General features: G+C 40.1%; 1 protein-coding gene across 1 annotated transcript; it reads left to right on the top strand.

Annotated features, from left to right (window-relative positions):
• Nucleotides 1-1,333: 1,333 nt before the first annotated feature.
• On the top strand, nt 1,334-16,120 carry LOC124023363 (protein NLRC3-like). The gene is made up of 4 exons (XM_046337891.1): nt 1,334-1,449; nt 11,862-12,319; nt 14,058-14,224; nt 14,322-16,120. The coding sequence occupies exons 2-4, from the start codon at nt 11,889-11,891 to the stop codon at nt 16,118-16,120; spliced, it is 2,397 nt and encodes a 798-aa protein (XP_046193847.1). The 5' UTR covers nt 1,334-1,449; nt 11,862-11,888.
• The last annotated feature ends 602 nt before the right edge of the window (nt 16,121-16,722 follow it).

Below are 16,722 nucleotides of genomic sequence, written 5' to 3' on the forward strand. Positions count from 1 at the left end.
ATACTAATAGTTTATTTTAGTATACTGTATACTACATAATATTAGTTAATTTTAGTATACTGTATACTACATACTTAATGAGTATATACTACATACTATTAGTTCATTTTAGTATACTGTATACTACATACTTAATGAGTATATACTACATACTATTAGTTCATTTTAGTATACTGTATACTACATACTTAATGAGTATATACTACATAATATTAGTTTATTTTAGTATACTGTATACTACATACTATTAGTTTATTTTAGTATACTGTATACTACATACTTAATGAGTATATACTACATACTATTAGTTCATTTTAGTATACTGTATACTACATACTTAATGAGTATATACTACATACTATTAGTTCATTTTAGTATACTGTATACTACATAATATTAGTTTATTTTAGTATACTGTATACTACATACTATTAGTTTATTTTAGTATACTGTATACTACATACTATTAGTTCATTTTAGTATACTGTATACTACATACTATTAGTTAATTTTAGTATACTGTATACTACATACTTAATGAGGATATACTACATACTATTAGTTAATTTTAGTATACTGTATACTACATACTATTAGTTCATTTTAGTATACTGTATACTACATACTATTAGTTTATTTTAGTATACTGTATACTACATACTATTAGTTAATTTTAGTATACTGTATACTACATAATATTAGTTTATTTTAGTATACTGTATACTACATAATATTAGTTTATTTTAGTATACTGTATACTACATACTATTAGTTTATTTTAGTATACTGTATACTACATACTTAATGAGGATAAACAACACAACCACCTCAGTATATCAGCAGTTTTCCTGTTACAGGTTCATGAGAGGCTGAATATCAACACATTGACAGACATAAGGAGCTGTTAACCTGTCACTCCTTTACCAATGACTTGAGAGTGTCTGTTGGACATATAAGGAGCTGTTCAACCTACGTTGATCTACCTGCCCAGGGACTACAGTTAAACTAGCTAGCTGGCTAAATCTGTCACATTTACAGAAATGATGATTGATGTGAAGTATCTCTGTCAAATACCTTTTCAATAAATGACAGGGAAAGGAATGGAATGTATTTGTCTGTGCATGTCTATCTCTGAATGTGTGTTGGTCTCTGTGTGTGTCTTTGATTAGTGTGATTAGTTCACACTGCCCTCAGCTGGTAGCACTGCAAAACATCACTCAATCAAATCCTGATATAAAATAATGCAAAATGCACTTTTACCAGATAGAATATTAATTCATGGGCTGAATTCTGGCATTAAGTGTATGAAAACGTTACATGACATGAATGTGAATATGTAATATAAACGTATACATGTTGAACCAGCCCACTGTGTTGAAATAGGAAGTACATTTATAAGGAAGTGAAGGAAGAAACGGACAATATCGGAAGAAGAAAAATGTTTCTAAGGTTTGTACTGTATCGTTCTTTTACAATGTTATGTAGAAAAGTGGTACGGAGAAGTTAGGCCATCGCACAGAGAGGGAGGGGTAAGACATCCACAAAATTGTTAAATTATTACAATACTGATTCCAACTTTCAATAATGATTATTTTAGGCTTCCTTTCATTGATGCTGATTCTTATTGATCAGCCTAGTCAATATGAATCAATGTTATATTATAGTCTACAGGGCTATGAGGTAGGTAGGGTATGGGAGATTGACTGCACATGACCGTGATTATTGTCTTTGCGCTCTTTCACTTCCCGGAGGAAGACGTGTATCACGTAAACTAGTTACTTTGAAAAAGAAAAGTCATTCTCGTCAATTCGGTCAAGTAAAAGTGACGTGCGGCAATGGGTTTTGAAACTAAATGAAGGGTTTATGTGAAAAGTTTATGCCTCGATCACAACAACTGGGAAAAACTGGGAGCTCTGAAAAATACGATGTCAGCTCTCGAGAAAGAGGACGGTTCAAATCGATTTTTTTCCCAGTCAGATTTAGTTTTTTACACCGAAATCACTGTGGTTTTGAATGCGACATTAAGTTGATAAACTCGGAAAGGTGGTGATCTGCTTTGCTCACTAGTTACCACATCCACAAAGTCAGATAGGTCCGCCTACCGGACCAATCAGATGAGGGAGTGTGATGACACATTAGCTTACCCGACCAATCATATGGCTGCGTGTGATGACGCATTAGCTTACCCGACCAATCAGATGAGGGAGTGTGATGACACATTAGCTTACCCGACCAATCATATGGCTGCGTGTGATGACGCATTAGATTACCCGACCAATCAGATGAGGGCGTGTGATGACGCATTAGCTTACCCGACCAATCAGATGAGGGCGTGTGATGACGCATTAGCTTACCCGACCAATCATATGGTTGCGGGAAACGCTGCAATCTCCAAATGGTAAATCTCGAGTTCAAGTTTTGAGGACCAAATAACGAAATACATTCAGGATCAAGAACTGGCAACGTCACTAAAATTCATAACATCAGGAAAATACAAAAGTTTTGGCCAAATAATTAAGTGGGCGTTTTTTTTTGTTGATAACTATTATTTAAATGATTAGATCAACTGTTTGTTTTTTACGCACTACAAAGCCTTGACAAGAATGACGCGCTCGGTCCACTATTTATTGTTTCTGCAGTAAGGATTCACCCTCTTTAGAGAATTATTGTGTAACTTATCTGCAGGTAATGGTTGTTTTGAGCTCAAAAAGCACCTCGTAGCTGTATGTAAACCAGGGAGCGAAATGAACGGCTTTTTCACCAATGCAATTCGGTTACCGACGTTCACCAAAAAGATCCGGTCAAAAACAACCTGTCGTTACCGAACGACCATCACTAGTTGAAACAGGAAATATTTGTATAAGGAAGTAGAGGAAGTAACGGACGTTATCGTCGAAGAAACATGTTTCAGAGGTTTGTAGCTTTCTTTTACAATGTAATGTAGAAAAGTATTTTTGAGAAGTTAGTTCATCATAAAGAGAGAGGTGATTTAGGGGTTAAGACATACGCCAAGTTAATACAATATTGATTTAAACGTCCAATAATTATTATTTTTTTTGGCTTATTTACATTGGTATTGATTCATAGTGATTAGCCTAATGAATAAGATCCAATGTGATGTGAGAAAGGCTACAGGGCTATGAGGTAGAGGTATTATTGTTATAGGCTACAGGGCTGTGAGGTAGAGGTATTATTGTTATAGGCTACAGGGCTATGAGGTAGAGGTATTATTGTTATAGACTACAGGGCTATGAGGTAGAGGTATTATTGTTATCGGCTACAGGGCTATGAGGTAGAGGTATTATTGTTATAGGCTACAGGGCTATGAGGTAGAGGTATTATTGTTATAGGCTACAGGGCTATGAGGTAGAGGTATTATTGTTATAGACTACAGGGCTATGAGGTAGAGGTATTATTGTTATCGGCTACAGGGCTATGAGGTAGAGGTATTATTGTTATAGGCTACAGGGCTATGAGGTATGGTATTATTGTTATAGGCTACAGGGCTATGAGGTAGAGGTATTATTGTTATAGGCTACAGGGCTATGAGGTAGAGGTATTATTGTTATAGACTACAGGGCTATGAGGTAGAGGTATTATTGTTATCGGCTACAGGGCTATGAGGTAGAGGTATTATTGTTATCGGCTACAGGGCTATGAGGTAGAGGTATTATTGTTATAGGCTACAGGGCTATGAGGTAGAGGTATTATTGTTATAGACTACAGGGCTATGAGGTAGAGGTATTATTGTTATAGGCTACAGGGCTATGAGGTATGGTATTATTGTTATAGGCTACAGGGCTATGAGGTAGAGGTATTATTGTTATAGGCTACAGGGCTATGAGGTAGAGGTATTATTGTTATAGGCTACAGGGCTATGAGGTAGAGGTATTATTGTTATCGGCTACAGGGCTATGAGGTAGAGGTATTATTGTTATAGGCTACAGGGCTATGAGGTAGAGGTATTATTGTTATAGACTACAGGGCTATGAGGTAGAGGTATTATTGTTATAGGCTACAGGGCTATGAGGTATGGTATTATTGTTATAGGCTACAGGGCTATGAGGTAGAGGTATTATTGTTATAGGCTACAGGGCTATGAGGTAGAGGTATTATTGTTATAGGCTACAGGGCTATGAGGTAGAGGTATTATTGTTATAGGCTACAGGGCTATGAGGTATGGTATTATTGTTATAGGCTACAGGGCTATGAGGTAGAGGTATTATTGTTATAGGCTACAGGTCTATGAGGTATGGTATTATTGTTATAGGCTACAGGGCTATGAGGTAGAGGTATTATTGTTATAGGCTACAGGGCTATGAGGTAGAGGTATTATTGTTATAGGCTACAGGGCTATGAGGTATGGTATTATTGTTATAGGCTACAGGGCTATGAGGTAGAGGTATTATTGTTATAGGCTACAGGGCTATGAGGTAGAGGTATTATTGTTATAGGCTACAGGGCTATGAGGTAGAGGTATTATTGTTATAGGCTACAGGGCTATGAGGTAGAGGTATTATTGTTATAGGCTACAGGGCTATGAGGTAGAGGTATTATTGTTATAGGCTACAGGGCTATGAGGTAGAGGTATTATTGTTATAGGCTACAGGGCTATGAGGTATGGTATTATTGTTATAGGCTACAGGGCTATGAGGTAGAGGTATTATTGTTATAGGCTACAGGGCTATGAGGTAGAGGTATTATTGTTATAGGCTACAGGGCTATGAGGTAGAGGTATTATTGTTATAGGCTACAGGGCTATGAGGTAGAGGTATTATTGTTATAGGCTACAGGGCTATGAGGTAGAGGTATTATTGTTATAGGCTACAGGGCTATGAGGTAGAGGTATTATTGTTATAGGCTACAGGGCTATGAGGTAGAGGTATTATTGTTATAGGCTACAGGGCTATGAGGTAGAGGTATTATTGTTATAGGCTACAGGGCTATGAGGTAGAGGTATTATTGTTATAGGCTACAGGGCTATGAGGTATGGTATTATTGTTATAGACTACAGGGCTATGAGGTAGAGGTATTATTGTTATAGGCTACAGGGCTATGAGGTAGAGGTATTATTGTTATAGGCTACAGGGCTATGAGGTAGAGGTATTATTGTTATAGGCTACAGGGCTATGAGGTAGAGGTATTATTGTTATAGGCTACAGGGCTATGAGGTATGGTATTATTGTTATAGGCTACAGGGCTATGAGGTAGAGGTATTAATGTTATAGGCTACAGGGCTATGAGGTAGAGGTATTATTGTTATAGGCTACAGGGCTATGAGGTATGGTATTATTGTTATAGGCTACAGGGCTATGAGGTAGAGGTATTATTGTTATAGGCTACAGGGCTATGAGGTATGGTATTATTGTTATAGGCTACAGGGCTATGAGGTATGGTATTATTGTTATAGGCTACAGGGCTATGAGGTATGGTATTATTGTTATAGGCTACAGGGCTATGAGGTAGAGGTATTATTGTTATAGGCTACAGGGCTATGAGGTAGAGGTATTATTGTTATAGGCTACAGGGCTATGAGGTAGAGGTATTATTGTTATAGGCTACAGGGCTATGAGGTAGAGGTATTATTGTTATAGGCTACAGGGCTATGAGGTAGAGGTATTATTGTTATCGGCTACAGGGCTATGAGGTATGGTATTATTGTTATAGGCTACAGGGCTATGAGGTAGAGGTATTATTGTTATAGGCTACAGGGCTATGAGGTATGGTATTATTGTTATAGGCTACAGGGCTATGAGGTAGAGGTATTATTGTTATAGGCTACAGGGCTATGAGGTAGAGGTATTATTGTTATAGGCTACAGGGCTATGAGGTAGAGGTATTATTGTTATAGGCTACAGGGCTATGAGGTAGAGGTATTATTGTTATAGGCTACAGGGCTATGAGGTATGGTATTATTGTTATAGGCTACAGGGCTATGAGGTAGAGGTATTATTGTTATAAGCTACAGGGCTATGAGGTAGAGGTATTATTGTTATAGGCTACAGGGCTATGAGGTATGGTATTATTGTTATAGGCTACAGGGCTATGAGGTAGAGGTATTATTGTTATAGGCTACAGGGCTATGAGGTATGGTATTATTGTTATAGGCTACAGGGCTATGAGGTAGAGGTATTATTGTTATAGACTACAGGGCTATGAGGTAGAGGTATTATTGTTATAGGCTACAGGGCTATGAGGTATGGTATTATTGTTATAGGCTACAGGGCTATGAGGTAGAGGTATTATTGTTATAGGCTACAGGGCTATGAGGTAGAGGTATTATTGTTATAGGCTACAGGGCTATGAGGTAGAGGTATTATTGTTATAGGCTACAGGGCTATGAGGTAGAGGTATTATTGTTATAGGCTACAGGGCTATGAGGTAGAGAGGTATTATTGTTATAGGCTACAGGGCTATGAGGTAGAGGTATTATTGTTATAGGCTACAGGGCTATGAGGTAGAGGTATTATTGTTATAGGCTACAGGGCTATGAGGTAGAGGTATTATTGTTATAGGCTACAGGGCTATGAGGTAGAGGTATTATTGTTATAGGCTACAGGGCTATGAGGTAGAGGTATTATTGTTATAGGCTACAGGGCTATGAGGTAGAGGTATTATTGTTATAGGCTACAGGGCTATGAGGTAGAGGTATTATTGTTATAGGCTACAGGGCTATGAGGTAGAGGTATTATTGTTATAGGCTACAGGGCTATGAGGTAGAGGTATTATTGTTATAGGCTACAGGGCTATGAGGTAGAGGTATTATTGTTATAGGCTACAGGGCTATGAGGTAGAGGGTATTATTGTTATAGGCTACAGGGCTATGAGGTAGAGGTATTATTGTTATAGACTACAGGGCTATGAGGTAGAGGTATTATTGTTATAGGCTACAGGGCTATGAGGTAGAGGTATTATTGTTATAGGCTACAGGGCTATGAGGTAGAGGTATTATTGTTATAGGCTACAGGGCTATGAGGTAGAGGTATTATTGTTATAGGCTACAGGGCTATGAGGTAGAGGTATTATTGTTATAGGCTACAGGGCTATGAGGTATGGTATTATTGTTATAGACTACAGGGCTATGAGGTAGAGGTATTATTGTTATAGGCTACAGGGCTATGAGGTAGAGGTATTATTGTTATAGACTACAGGGCTATGAGGTATGGTATTATTGTTATAGACTACAGGGCTATGAGGTAGAGGTATTATTGTTATAGGCTACAGGGCTATGAGGTAGAGGTATTATTGTTATAGGCTACAGGGCTATGAGGTAGAGGTATTATTGTTATAGGCTACAGGGCTATGAGGTAGAGGTATTATTGTTATAGACTACAGGGCTATGAGGTATGGTATTATTGTTATAGACTACAGGGCTATGAGGTAGAGGTATTATTGTTATAGACTACAGGGCTATGAGGTATGGTATTATTGTTATAGACTACAGGGCTATGAGGTAGAGGTATTATTGTTATAGGCTACAGGGCTATGAGGTAGAGGTATTATTGTTATAGGCTACAGGGCTATGAGGTAGAGGTATTATTGTTATCGGTGAATGACAGCACATTAAGGTGATTATTTTCTGAGGAAACTGGCTCACTTTCACTTCCCGAAATAAGACGTGCATTGCATTATGTGTAACTGTCATTAAATCAAGTAGTCTGTCCCGTCAAGTAAATGTGACGTTCAACAATGTGCATATAAACTATTTAAATGTAGGTCTAAATCAAATATTAAGTTTAAAGCTTTCTGACGACAGATCAGGAAGGCGGTGGTCCGTTTGGTGAACTGCAGATGCGCTCGATATAACGTCACCGGCTCGTCTATGCGCGTTGTGAACCCCGGGTTGAATCATCAGCACGACTTTTCTCAGAATGAAAACTCCGGTGCGCCGGGCGAGATAAACGGATCGCACCTCAAGTGAACTCAAGCAGAACATGGGTCTCTTCACTAAACCAGGAACGTGCAACTGGTGGCCCGCAACCAATAATAAAAAACATGGTTTTGGAACTCAGTCTGGGTCTCAACTTCCTGTTGACCGTTAGAATAATAGAAAACACACGGTGCAGTTTGTAAATGTGGTTGAGCATCAGCAGTCAGTCTATTAGCCCATGTTAGCTACATGTTTTTAGATTGGTAAATTAGTCTAGTGGCTAAACGGGGTGGGTCCCATTGATCATCAGTTATCATATTAAAAACTGTTAACATTTACCTCCACCCTATGGCAACATGTCCCCATGGCAACATGTCCTCATGGCAACATGTCCTCATGGCAACATGTCCTCATGGCAACATGTCCTCATGGCAACATGTCCTCATGGCAACATGAGTAGAATCATCTGTAAAACTGAAATGGTTTTCTCCTGACCCATGGGGGTGTATGGATGTGGGTATGCAGACCCACGAGACACTGAGGCCCCTCATGATGACTGACGGTTTTTTGTGGCCCCCACCTTATCAATGTTCTCCATCCCTGCACTAAATGATAAGGAGAGGGAACTACCTGAATTTGTCCAATAGAAACTCTCGTTGTTGAAACATTTCGCTCTCCTACCACGTTAATTATCCTAACCTACCACGTTAATTATCCTAATCTACCACGTTAATTATCCTAACCTACCACTTTAATTATCCTAACCTAGTGTACCACGTTAATTATCCTAACCTACCACGTTAGTTATCCTAACCTGCCACGTTAATTATCCTAACCTGCCATGTTATTTATCCTAACCTACCATGTTAATTATCATAACCTGCCATGTTAATGATCCTAACCTAGTGTACCACGTTACTTATCCTAACCTGCCATGTTAATGATCCTAACCTGCCATTTTAATTATCCTAACCTGCCACGTTAATTAACCTAACCTGCAATGTTAATTATCCTAACCTACCTACCACGTTAATGATCCTAACCTAGTGTACCACGTTAATTATCCTAACCTACCACGTTAATTATCCTAACCTACCACGTTAGTTATCCTAACCTGCCACGTTAATTATCCTAATCTACCACGTTAATTATCCTAACCTGCCATGTTAATTATCCTAACATACCACGTTAATTATCCTAACCTGCCACGTTAATTATCCTAATCTACCACGTTAATTATCCTAACCTGCCACGTTAATTATCCTAACCTGCCATGTTAATTATCCTAACCTGCCATGTTATTTATCCTAACCTGCCATGTTAATTATCCTAACCTGCCATGTTATTTATCCTAACCTGCCATGTTAATTAACCTAACCTGCCATGTTATTTATCCTAACCTATAGTACCACGTTAATTATCCTAATCTACCACGTTAATTATCCTAACCTGCCATGTTAATTATCCTAACCTGCCACGTTAATTATCCTAACCTACCACGTTAATTATCCTAACCTACAGTACCACGTTAATTATCCTAACCTACCACGTTAATTATCCTAACCTACAGTACCACGTTAATTATCCTAACCTACCACGTTAATTATCCTAACCTATCACGTTAATTATCCTAACCTACCACGTTAATTATCCTAACCTGCCACGTTAATTATCCTAACCTATCACGTTAATTATCCTAATCTACCACGTTAATTATCCTAACCTGCCATGTTAATTATCCTAACCTGCCACGTTAATTATCCTAACCTACCACGTTAATTATCCTAACCTACAGTACCACGTTAATTATCCTAACCTACCACGTTAATTATCCTAACCTACAGTACCACGTTAATTATCCTAACCTACCACGTTAATTATCCTAACCTGCCACGTTAATTATCCTAACCTACCACGTTAATTATCCTAACCTACCACGTTAATTATCCTAACCTACAGTACCACGTTACTTATCCTAACCAGCCACGTTAATTATCCTAACCTACCACGTTAATTATCCTAACCTACAGTACCACGTTAATTATCCTAACCTACAGTACCACGTTAATTATCCTAACCTACCACGTTAATTATCCTAACCTGCCACATAAGTCATCCTAACCTACCACGTTAATTATCCTAACCTGCCATGTTAATTATCCTAACCTACCACGTTAATTATCCTAACCTGCCATGTTAATTATCCTAACCTACCACGTTAATTATACTAACCTACCACGTTAATTATCCTAACCTACCACGTTAATTATCCTAATCTACCACGTTAATTATCCTAACCTACCACGTTAATTATCCTAACCTAGTGTACCACGTTAATTATCCTTAATCTGAGGTAATGGTTAGGCACAAGGATAGCAGTGTGGTTAAGGTTAGGTTTAAAACCTGTTTGGGATAGGGGGCAGCATTTTCATGTTTGGATGAAAAGCGTGCCCAGAGTAAACATCCTGTTACTCAGGCCCAGAAGCTAACATATGCATATTATAAGTAGTATTGGATAGAAAACACTCTGAAGTTTCTAAAACTGTTTGAATGATGTCTGTGAGTATAAAAGGTGTCTGCATGGAGAGAGTTTCCTCCAAGAATGGGGAAGTGGTGTATTTGTCCTGGGAGACACTGGACCCAGGTGTGTCTGCATGGAGAGAGTCTCCTCCAAGAATGGGGAAGTGGTGTATTTGTCCTGGGAGACACTGGACCCAGGTGTGTCTGCATGGAGAGAGTCTCCTCCAAGAATGGGGAAGTGGTGTATTTATCCTTGGACACACTGGACCCAGGTGTTTCCCATGAAGCTGACGACCCTCCAAACTCTGACCACCGGCATCCTAATAAGGAAACGAGAACAAAGAGAGAATACGGCAGACAGAGTGGGAGGGTCGTCACAGTATATCATTAATTCATAAGTCTAAAAATGGATGTAGCAACTATGGATTCTAGCTTTAAAGACCCAATGCAGGCATGTCTATATCAATATCAAATCATTTCTGGTTAACAATTAATGAAGTACTTTGCTGTAATTGATGTCCCCCCAAAAATGGGCTGTTGTTATGGAGTCAGGAGATCGAACCAGGTAGACTAGCTGTTGTTATGGAGTCAGGGGATCCAACCAGGTAGACTAGCTGTTGTTATGGAGTCAGGGGACCCAACCAGGTAGACTAGCTGTTGTTAAGTAGTCAGGGGATCCAACCAGGTAGACTAGCTGTTGTTATGGAGACAGGGGATCCAACCAGGTAGACTAGCTGTTGTTATGGAATCAGCTAATGGGGATCCAACCAGGTAGACTAGCTGTTGTTAAGTAGTCAGGGGACCCAACCAGGTAGACTAGCTGTTGTTATGGAGTCAGGGGATCCAATCATTTAATAACATAGTGGATTGTGTATGTTTAATAACATAGTGGACTGTGTATCTTTAATAACATAGTGGACTGTGTATCTTTAATAACATAGTGGACTGTGTATCTTTAATAACATAGTGGACTGTGTATCTTTAATAACATAGTGGACTGTGTATCTTTAATAACATAGTGGACTGTGTATCTTTAATAACATAGTGGACTGTGTAACTTTAATAACATTTTACATTTACATTTAAGTCATTTAGCAGATGCTCTTATCCAGAGCGACTTACAAATTGGTGCATTCACCTTATGACATCCATAGCGGACTGTGTATCTTTAATAACATAGTGGACTGTGTATCTTTAATAACATAGTGGACTGTGTATGTTTAATAACATAGTGGACTGTGTATGTTTAATAACATAGTGGACTGTGTATGTTTAATAACATAGTGGACTGTGTATCTTTAATAACATAGTGGACTGTGTATCTTTAATAACATAGTGGACTGTGTATGTTGGATACAATATGAAGTTGGTGATTGAACTCTTTGACCACAGATAGTAAATGTGTTGTCATTGTTAATGGTTCTTCAACAATTTTCAGAAATATTGACTGTTCTGTTTCTTCTTATTGTAGCTGAGTGAGTTTTGACTTACATCTAATATGAGTCTCTCTGGTGAGAGAGAGGAGGAGGCCACTGCCTCTAAAATGAGTCTCTCTGGGGAGAGAGAGGAGGAGACCACTGCCTCTAAAATGAGTCTCTCTGGGGAGAGAGAGGAGGAGACCACTGCCTCTAAAATGAGTCTCTCTGGGGAGAGAGAGGAGGAGAACACTGCCTCTAAAATTAGTCTCTCTGGGGAGAGAGAGGAGGAGAACACTGCCTCTAAAATTAGTCTCTCTGGGGAGGGAGAGGAGCGGACCACTGCCTCCAAAATGAGTCTCTCTGGGGAGAGAGAGGAGGGGACTACTGCCTCTAAAATGAGTCTCTCTGGGGAGAGAGAGGAGGAGACCACTGCCTCTAAAATGAGTCTCTTTGGGGAGAGAGAGGACGGGACCACTGACTCTAAAATGACTCAAGACACCAGTTCAAAGTGGTAAGAGATTAAATGTAAAATATACGTTTCTCTTAAAGATATAAAACTAAAGGGAAAAGTGTTCCCAAATTATATCAAATGTAGGTCTACAGTCGTGGCCACAAGTTTTGAGAATGACACAAATATTAGTTTTCACAAAGTCTGTAACTCAGTGTCTTTAGATATTTTTGTCAGATGTTACTATGGAATACTGAAGTATAATTACAAGCATTTCATAAGTGTCAAAGGCTTTTATTGACAATTACATGAAGTTGAGAGAGTCAATATTTGTAGTGTTAACCCCTCTTTTTCAAGACCTCTGCATTCCACCCTGGCATGCTGTCAATTAACTTCTGGACCACATCCTGACTGATGGCAGCCTATTCTTGGATAATCAATGCTTGGAGTTTGTCAGAATCTGTGGGGTTTTGTTTGTCCACCCACCTGTTGAGGATTGACCAGAAGTTCTCAATGGGATTTGGGGATCTGGGGAGTTTCCTGGCCATGGACCCAAAATATTGATATTTTTTTTCTTCCCCGAGCCACTTAGTTATCACTTTTGCCTTATGGCAAGGTGCTCCATCATGCTGGAAAAGGCATGGTTCGTCACCAAACTGTTTCTGGAGGGTTGGGAGAAGTTGCTCTCAGAGAATGTGTTGGTACCATTCTTTATTCATGGCTGTGTTCTTAGGCAAAATTGTGAATGAGCCCACTCCCTTGGCTGAGAAGCAACCCCACACATGAATGGTCTCAGGATGCTTTACTGTTGGCATGACACAGGACTGATGGTAGCGCTCACCTTGTCTTCTCCGGACAAGCTTTTTTCTGGATGCCCCAAACAATCGGAAAGGGGATTCATCAGAGAAAATGACTTTACCCCAGCCCTCAGCATTCCAATCCCTGTACCTGTTGCAGAATATCCGTCTGTCCCTGACTTTTTTTCCTGGAGAGAAGTGGCTTCTTTGCTGCCCTTCTTGACACCAGGCCATCCTCCAAAAGATGCACTCACACCTGCCTGCTGCCATTCCTGAGCAAACTCTGTACAGGTGGTGCCCCGATTCTACAGCTGAATCAACTTTAGGAGACGGTTCTGGCGCTTGCTGGACTTTGGGAGCCCTGAAGCCTTCTTCACAACAATTGAACCGCTCTCCTTGAAGCTCTTGATGATCCGATAAATGGTTGATTTACGTGCAATCTTACTGGCAGCAATATCCTTGCCCGTGAATCCCTTTTTTTGTGCAAAGCAATGATGATAGCACGTGTTTCCTTGCAGGTAACCATGGTTGACAGAGGAAGAACAATGATTCGAACTCAATCAGCATGACAGAGTGATCTACAGCCTTATCCTCATCAACACTCGCACCTGTGTTAAGAAGAGAATCAATGACATGATGTCAGCCGGTCCTTTTGCGGCAGGGCTGAAATGCAGTGGAAATGTTTTTTGGGGATTCAGTTCATTTACAAGAGGGGCTTTGAAAATCATCTGATCACTCTTCATAACATTCTGGAGTATATGCAAATTGCCAACATACAAACTGAGGCAGCAGACTTTGTGAAAATTAATATTCATTCTCAAAACTTTTGGCCATGACTGTACATCATTCATTTAAAAGGTCAAAAATGGATTTACCAATTGCAGACTGTAGCTTTATAAGAAACATCAGGCCTTCTAGAAGTTCCACTATACAGTTATTAAAATGAAGTAGATGAGGTATTAATGTGATATTGATGAGGTGATCTGTCTCCCTGTTTTGTTCAGTGTCCAGAAGCCCAGAGCAGAGTCACCTACAACCAGCCTGCTATCAATGAGGAGTGATCAGCCACCTGCTTTCAGCCAGAAACCATTACCAGATGACAATAAGGAAGTGGAGAGTTTGGACAGTGAGGATGTATTAAAGATCACACACAACCTTCTGGACAGAAGAAGTAAGACTGTGTTTCATATAATATTACAAATAATGGTACGAAGGGCATTATAAAACACACAAACGTATGAGTCCCAACTCTCATTGTATTCCTACAGGTCAAACTCTGCTGACAGTCCAACAAGACTTTAAGGCAAAACTGAAACACAAGTATCAACACATATCTGAAGGAATTGGACACCATGGAAACCAAAGTTTGTTCAAGGACATCTACACAGAGCTCTACATCACAGAGGGTGGAAGTGGAGGGCTCAATAATGAACATGAGGTTAGACAGATCGAGATGGCATCCAAGATACACACCACACAAGAGACACCAATCAAATGCAACGACATCTTCAAGCCTTTACCTGGACAAGACAAACCTATCAGAACTGTGCTGACCAAAGGAATCGCTGGTGTTGGAAAAACAGTCTCTGTGCAGAAGGTCATCCTTGATTGGGCAGAAGGAAAAGCAAATCAGGACGTTCATTTCATGCTTCCTCTTCCTTTCCGTGATCTAAACCTGAAAAAGGACCAATACAGTCTGATGCAACTTCTTTCCCACTACTTCCCAGAGCTTAAAGAAATTGACAGCATTGAAGATGCTGAAACCAAAACTGTTTTCATTTTTGATGGTCTGGATGAGTGTCGACTTCCTCTAGACTTCAAAAACAATGAGAAGTGCTGTGATGTCACGAAGCCAACCTCAGTGGACGTGCTGCTGACAAACCTCATCAAGGGGAATCTGCTTCCCTCTGCTCTCCTCTGGATAACCTCACGGCCTGCAGCAGCCAATCAGATCCCTCCTGAGTGTGTTGACCAGGTTACAGAGGTACGAGGGTTCAATGATCCACAGAAGGAGGAGTATTTCAGGAAGAAAATCACAGATCAGAACCTGGCCAATGAAATCATCAAACACATGAAGACATCAAGGAGCCTCCACATCATGTGCCACATGCCAGTCTTCTGTTGGATATCAGCCACTGTCCTTGAGATGATGCTGAAAGAGGCAGAGAAGGATGAAGTCCCCAAAACTCTGACCCAGATGTACTCACACTTCATACACATCCAAATCATTGTGAAGAACAAGAAGTACAACAAAGCCACAGAGACGAACCCAAAGGAACTGTCTCAGTCAGACAAAGAGATGATCCTGAAACTGGCCAAGCTGGCTTTCCAACAGCTGCAGAAGGGCAACCTGATCTTCTATGAGGAGGACCTGAGAGAGTGTGGCCTTGATGTCACAGAGGCATCAGAGTACTCAGCATTGTGTACAGAGATCTTTAAAGAGGAATCTGGGCTGTACCAAGACAAGGTCTACAGCTTTCTGCATCTGAGCATTCAGGAGTTTCTAGCAGCAGTGCATGCTTTAGAATCTTGTCTGGACAAGAAGGAAAATGTTTTCTCCCCCACTAGTGATGATGAAAAGAAAGAGTCAATCCAGTTGTCTGACTTACACAGGAGAGCAGTGGACCAGGCCTTGAAGAGTGAGAATGGACACCTGGACCTGTTCCTCCGCTTCCTTCTGGGTCTCTCACTGGAGTCCAATCAGAATCTGTTACGAGGCCTTCTGACACAGACAGGAAGGACAACACAGACCAATGCAGTTGAGAGAACAGCCAGGTACCTTTCAAACAAGATCAAGAAGGAATCCTCACCAGAAAGGATCATCAACTTGTTCCACTGTCTGAATGAACTTGGTGCCAACTCTCTAGTTGAAGACATGCAGACCTCCCTGCGATCAGGAACTCTTTCAGAAACAAGACTAGAACCTGACCAATGTTCAGCCCTGGCCTACCTGTTACTGATGTCAGAGGAGGTGCTGGAGGAGTTTGACCTGAAGACATACAACACGTCAAAGGAAGGTTATCAGAGGTTGCTGCCTGTAGTGAGAACCTGCAAGAGAGCACTGTAAGTTATGTTATTGAGTTGATGTGTACAGTATGATTTTAATGTAGGACTTGTATAACTAACAGATTATCTCCTCTCTCCAGACTGGATCGCTGTGAACTCGCATATAAATCCGGTGAGACTCTGGCCTCAGTTCTGCAGACACCAAACTCTCCCCTAAGAGAACTGGACATCAGCTACAATGACCTGGGAGACAGAGGAGTGAAGCTGCTCTGTGTTGGACTAACCAGTCCACTCTGCAACATACAGACACTAGTGTGAGTTAACATCCTTCAGTAGCCACTGTGGGTGTTTATATATTTTGTATATGGTTAGTATGTGTGTGTTTTTAACATTGTTAAATCATGTGCCCTTCTGTTTTTGTCTTAATGCATACAGTATATCACAAAAGTGAGTACACCCCTAAGTGAAAATGTTCAAATTGGGCCCAATTAGCCATTTTCCCTCCCCGGTGTCATGTGTCTCGTTAGTGTTACAAAGTCTCAGGTGTGAATGGGGAGCAGGTGTGTTAAATTTGGTGTCAATGCTCTCACACTCCCTCATACTGACTGGTCACTGGAAGTTCAATATGGCACCTCATGGCAATGAACTCTCTGAGGATCTGAA

This window comes from Oncorhynchus gorbuscha, unplaced genomic scaffold, assembly GCF_021184085.1.
Source record: "Oncorhynchus gorbuscha isolate QuinsamMale2020 ecotype Even-year unplaced genomic scaffold, OgorEven_v1.0 Un_scaffold_1612, whole genome shotgun sequence".
In the NCBI taxonomy this organism is placed as follows: Eukaryota; Metazoa; Chordata; class Actinopteri; order Salmoniformes; family Salmonidae; genus Oncorhynchus; species Oncorhynchus gorbuscha.